This window comes from Suillus fuscotomentosus (assembly GCF_016647785.1).
Source record: "Suillus fuscotomentosus strain FC203 chromosome Unknown F5891scaffold_728, whole genome shotgun sequence".
NCBI lineage: Eukaryota > Fungi > Basidiomycota > Agaricomycetes > Boletales > Suillaceae > Suillus > Suillus fuscotomentosus.
Genome location: NW_024540240.1, coordinates 1 through 5,936, shown reverse-complemented (window position 1 = coordinate 5,936; position 5,936 = coordinate 1). Strand labels below are relative to the sequence as shown.

The 5,936-nt window shown below is 49.5% G+C and overlaps 3 protein-coding genes across 3 annotated transcripts; 1 reads left to right on the top strand and 2 right to left on the bottom strand.

Annotated features, from left to right (window-relative positions):
• Window positions 1-234: 234 nt before the first annotated feature.
• Window positions 235-1,514, bottom strand: F5891DRAFT_1204397 (uncharacterized protein; the record flags this gene model as incomplete). The annotated part of the gene is made up of 5 exons (XM_041369005.1): window positions 235-245; window positions 299-803; window positions 852-1,028; window positions 1,073-1,275; window positions 1,328-1,514. 5 exons carry the CDS (start codon window positions 1,512-1,514, stop codon window positions 235-237), a joined length of 1,083 nt encoding a protein of 360 aa, XP_041216024.1.
• Window positions 1,515-1,895: 381 nt separating this feature from the next.
• Window positions 1,896-3,772, bottom strand: F5891DRAFT_1204396 (uncharacterized protein; the record flags this gene model as incomplete). The annotated part of the gene is made up of 5 exons (XM_041369004.1): window positions 1,896-2,600; window positions 2,649-2,780; window positions 2,835-3,288; window positions 3,325-3,587; window positions 3,635-3,772. The coding sequence occupies 5 exons, from the start codon at window positions 3,770-3,772 to the stop codon at window positions 1,896-1,898; spliced, it is 1,692 nt and encodes a 563-aa protein (XP_041216023.1).
• Window positions 3,773-4,092: 320 nt separating this feature from the next.
• On the top strand, window positions 4,093-5,922 carry F5891DRAFT_1204395 (uncharacterized protein; the record flags this gene model as incomplete). Its single annotated transcript, XM_041369003.1, has 5 exons — window positions 4,093-4,192; window positions 4,240-4,962; window positions 5,016-5,288; window positions 5,355-5,468; window positions 5,534-5,922. The coding sequence occupies 5 exons, from the start codon at window positions 4,093-4,095 to the stop codon at window positions 5,920-5,922; spliced, it is 1,599 nt and encodes a 532-aa protein (XP_041216022.1).
• Between the last annotated feature and the right edge of the window lie 14 nt (window positions 5,923-5,936).

The window sequence follows — 5,936 nt, the reverse complement described above, 5'->3', positions numbered from 1 at the left end:
CTGCTGCCGGTAGTAGGATACGGCCCAAGAGATACATTGTCAATCAAGGGTGGGCTCACATCAAACCCATCGACTGAGATACACTTGAACCGGCGATATATTGCCAAACAGCAATGACTGTTGCTGATACACCTATGGCTGGTGAGACTGGTTCAGAAGTTCGCCGACGCATGTATGGTCCAGAATCTAACATTACTGTGACAACTTGTGGTCGCATTGACCAATGTACTATATCTACCATAACTCTATGCGAATTGCATTGCATCAGTAATTACAGATTTGTACCTTGAATAATCACCTCGGGGTACATCTACAAATTCATGAATATCATCCCTCATATACCACACCCAGCCAACTTGATCGCCGTTCACCCAGTTCACCCCATGCCTAACAATTCTTCCCGAGGTACCAGCCATGACACCTGGATTATAGGCAATTTCAATCCCTATATTTGGCATCTTCATTCGCGCCAATGTATAACCGCCGACACTGGTCATTATGTCAAACCATTGAGTGCGGGATAGAGCATCTTGGTGCAAGGGAGTATACTGGTTGCACATAACAGCAACAACAGTAAAGACAGATGCCCATTCTCTGAGCCGCGTCCCCATGGTCTGTGTTTGATGAGTATCTGCCCAAACCCCGAGCCCCAGTTGTGTTGTCAATGATGACCAATAGAGACCGGAGTGCATGACTCTCAATGCAGCGGCAACAAGGGCCACCGGTCTGCACATCGCCCGACAGTAGGCCACACCATTGTTGCATTTAAGGGTCGCCGACACTTCAGGCTGAAACTGTGGAGCCTATGAAGGACTCAGGTGAGAATATTCTGTTCCAACATGTCAACGCACTGGATGAGCTTGCAGGAACCAGCACGGTGATAGATTTATGCACCCTGAGGTAAGGCCATGTTCACTGATTTGAAAATTGGATTCATCGGTATGCCATTTCTCCTTCAGCGATGTACCACAGGTGATACTCTTGCCCAGCAGGCCTGACATCATCATTGTCGCCGAAATCATGTCATTCTGTAACAGTGAGTGGAGATCATCGGTGAGTTGTGCGAGCTTACCTGAATGGCAGCATCAATGGCTCCGGGGAGGTACCATAGCACGATAAGACCAAATTTGTCCAGGACAACTGCAGGACGCTCCAGGATAATCTCACTGATCCGGCGGGTATCGGGTGAGGAGGAATTCTTCACGTCTGGGGTTAACACCTCTCTCCTGCTTTTGCAGTACTTTGGATACCTCGTCATATCGAAGTTAATAGTGACTAAAGCCAATTCAAATCAACGCTAGCACCGGATGCATGGAAAGGTTATTACCTGGATTGAGATATGCATCGGCGAGGATCCTTGCAAGGTGGGAACAACCAAGCATCAACACAACATCAAGCTCCGGCGGTGGGAGGATCTTCGGTGCCACTCCAACAATAGCACAGAACTGGCAGCAAACATAGTCACTGGCAATATGAGTGGTGGCCAAAGCCCAGTCAGCGGGTATGAGACTCATTGAGGCGGGGACAGACACAACCGTATCACTGACTGCAAAACACCTTTATAATTACCACTTATCAGGAATCAATGATGGGACATAAGATGATGACAGAAAAATATCAGGCCCCCGGTTAAGACAGCCATGTGCCCGAGCCTTGCCAATGAAGGAATAATACGAACATAATGGTGCAGGCTTGGCGGTAGGGTGTACGTCCTCTATAAAGGAAACAGACCATAACTTCGCGAGAATCGATGCATGGTGGCCTGAAAGCAAGGCAATCATCGGCATTAGGCCGGCGCATCACAACAGCGCATCCCATATGGTTATCAATGGTGAAAATATAACAAGAACATTTCTACGAAGTTCTAAATTATCTACCCTACCAATCGAAATAGTTTAGGTGGGACCCCTCCCAGATGCCGATTCACTAGACGGACAGTTGATCTGGGAACCTGAAGGTTCGGCGATATTTGACACGGAGTTACCGGCGATGGTGGATGGAACTGGTGTCAAATTGAAATAAAGCTGTTCCATGACCTGCGCCTGCCCGGCGCTCATACCTTGACTGTATGGAGCTGATTGACTGGCAGGAGGAAAGAATGTAGCATTACTGAAATGAGGAACAGTTTGGTTCGGGACAACACATTGGCAGATGGATTCATAGGCATCCATCAGCACGGCGGTACAATTTCCTTGTGCAGTCAACATTGCATCAGCGTTCCGGAGTTGAGAATCGCGAGTCTGAGATTCGGCGTGCAAGGCTTTGACCTCCTCTTGCAATATGGCCATTTTGGCATGCATTTTCTCCATGGCTCGGATGTCAGTATCCTGGGCAGCAAGGCGGCCATTCATATTCTGAATCAACTCAGCCATCTCGGCATTCTGAGTTCGGATATCGGCCACCTGAGTCTGGAGTTCGTTGATCGTATCCTGAACGACCGTAAGGAGGGACTTCGAATCAGTCTTCACCTCCAGTGTCATGGCCTGCAAATCTCTTGCAACTGTGTCACCGACCAGGTCAATGTCCATGTCGCCGGCAAATGACAGAGGGGATTGACTTTGTCGAGGAGGTGTGTGTGGAACGGCGGCAATGGTAGTATTCTGCACCACATGAGAAGGAGGAAGACATAAGGCATTTTGACTGCTTACAGCCCTGATATCAGCCTCCAACGCCATCCCAACGTCGCCGACAGACTCAGCGGTGGCCGTCACTTGGTGCTCCTTAGACATGCCTTGACTTTTTTGCCGTTTCACCATGGTCGCCACAGTACTCGCCTGTTTCTGCAGCACACAGTGATCAAGAAAACAGAAGGATAGATAAACAATACTCCGTACCTGTGCCTCATACCATGGTTTCCATTGATCACCGGCGGGTGCCATCGGTGGCGATTCGGTAGATAAATGATTCCCCTTGATTGGCGGCCTGTTAGAACTAACAGCTCTAGACTTCTTCCACCCATGATCCCGCCAGTCCATCTCCACTGGCAGCACAACTTCCTTTCCCTTGCCTTTCCTGTCCATTGTGATGTCAGACCTGGACAAGATTACTATCTCTACCTGCTTGCTTTTTGGCTTGCCCTTGGGCCTGGTGGGCATTGTATCTGTATTTCCCGGCGCAACGTCCTTGGCCATGTCATTCTCTGCCATTACCAGCGCGATGGCGTCTTTGGCGGCTTGATTGGAAGCGGCGACCGGTTCAGATTCAGTTGCGCCACTGGACGTGCGCTTCCTCTTCCTGAGGTCATCGCTTTGGGTCATACCCTCAACAATTTCCACCTCATCACTATCGCTGCATACCCTCATCAGTGTTTTCCTTGCTACAGACCTGCCGGGTTTCTTTGACTTTGCTACAACTGAAGGGAGAGCCGCCGGATCAGTCGGCAGCTTGACAGGTGGAGCTTGTGAAATTGGCGCTGGGATCAGACCTGTGATTGCCTTGTGGGCCTTGAGATACAACTGATGGCGCTCTACACTAAGAAATGATGTCTGGCTAACACGATCGACGTGCTCCATCAATTCCATGGCTGCCAAGAGTAATATTGGCGGAATGACTGTCGCCGACCATGCATGTGTTTGAAATGCTCGAGTCTGAGATTAATTAGGTCAGAGTCCATGACTAATGAAGACATCCTGACCATGATGTTCGCCATTTCCTTCACCATGTCCAGGTGGCTGGCAACACCATCGGTCAACTGCAAGGCTCTCGCCAAAATTTGCAGGACCCCGGTGGTGGCTTCATTGAATGCCTTATTCGAATCTTCTGAGGATGGCATGATGAGCAGGGAATGTGAGTGTAAGTTCAAAAGATGGGGACAATTAACTTCTGTATTATATGCCAAATGGAACAAATTAAAATTTCATGTCATTATACAAACTTGGCTCGAGCACCCGTGCCATGCGGCACAATGCGGACCCAGAAGCACCACATCACTGGCCACGTGTTCACATTCCCATGGACAGAATCTATTGTTCTGGCTAAGTGTTTAAACCCCACAGATGCGGCCACAACATTAATCGGCACATATTTAATGCCCACTGTTCTTTGAAGATTCTGTTACAATCTCTCATCTGAAACTCAACTACTGTTTACAAGATGCCTAATGTAGCTAACCGTCACGTACATTTTGATCTACCAAATGGCGGCGATAGATCGTCGTACCTGCCGACATCCAACACCGGCAACCGACTTCAAAGTGAGTTTTGTTGTACTGTAAATGATCCTTAATTTATTTCTAAGTAGGGTTCAACTTTGGGTTTGAAAAACCACCCACCAATCTTACGTCAGATATCGAGCCCCAGATGCCTACCGCACACCCCAAATTTAATTTTGGGTTTGAGGTGAGAAGGCAGAGCCCGGCGGCAGTCCATTTGCCAGATACGCCTGATCATACGGCTGCCATGGGACCGCCACCTCAGAAATTCAACTTCGGGTTTACGGCACACAAACAAGGTCCGGCGGTAGTGGACTCGGTGCTCACACCACCTTCCCTAGCTCTGACATTCAACTTTGGCTGGACTCGGCCCCTTCCACCACAGCAGCCAGCAGTCCCGGCAGCCCAACCTTTTAGCCCAGTGGCAGTGAACTCCGAGCCTACACCACCTACCCATGTTCCAATGCCATTCAACTTTGGCTTCACAAAGTCCCTTTCAACAGCGAAGCCGGCAACCTTGGCAGCCCAACCATTCAACTTTGGGATGGATCTAGAGACTGACACTCCATCCTCACTGATCTCGCCGCTGCCTGTCCAGAACACTCGCCGTAGCTCTTCCAACGATCCTGACAATGCAATGCAAGCATCAGTGATCCCTCTCAAGAGAGCTGCATCGCCGCCTTCCCCGCCTTCCACTCGTTCCACTGCACTGGTGGCTGAACATACACCCAAGTTCAACTTTGGCTGGCAGCCAAGACCTGCACCGACAACAGGTGTTGGCAAACATGTTGGGTTTGACCACAACAATCAATGTAAGTCACTCATACATATCTAGGAGCTCTCCAAAGAATAACCACCATTGAAGCATTCCAGTTTGGTTGTAAGGTTCCTCCTGCAAAGGTAGGGGATTGGACACTGGCGCCCCTTACAGCTGCCAACCCAGAAGCACCACCGCCTTCGCAGCCAGTCACCTACACACCGAAGGATTTACCAAACCTTGAGGGTGCTTTCCCCATTCCCAAACGACGGAAACTTGATCCCGCCAGTGAAGTCATGCGGCGTGAATCCATTGGAATCATTATCGGCGACGCTGAGAAGGCCGCCGTTGCCATAGTGAAACGGCTCAATGGCGACGAATGTAAGCACCACGCAACTGACATTGCTCTTCCAACTTTACTGACCAACTTTACTGACTTATTGACAGTTGATCGCCTCACCCAAACAATGCTGGGCAGCCTCATTAAGCCCGGCGATGAAGTGCGAGATCCCACAGCTGAAGAGGTTTTGGAAAGCAACTGCGCTGTATTGTTGGCGTTCTGTGAGTCCAGAGATCGGTTGACTCGGATCTTCAAAGATCTCATCACCCTCCACCATGCATCTGAGCATCACATACGGCAACTTTCATTTATGGACTCTTCGTCAAGAAAGAGCGGATCATGTGCTGTTGTTCAGCTCGTTTCCACCCCGTGGTGTCAGGCAGAATCGGCCACCCATCAGCATCTTCATCAAGTTCAACTAGTTTTCTGGGGACTCGTTTCTTTGATTTGACCATTGGAGGTTCCCCGTCGTCCTCGCCGTCTGAATATTCCGGTGCTTCAGTATTCTCTCCGGTCAAGCATTCATATTGCCTCACCAAATTGCTCCCCCACATATTCCACCCATTCAGGCATGATGATGCCGTCCCAATCCCTTGTCTTGATAAAGTTCTCTCCATCCCCGAACTGTTCATTGAAATCGTGGCTGCAGTCACCGTTGAATATATCGCTGATTGATCGGACATGACACT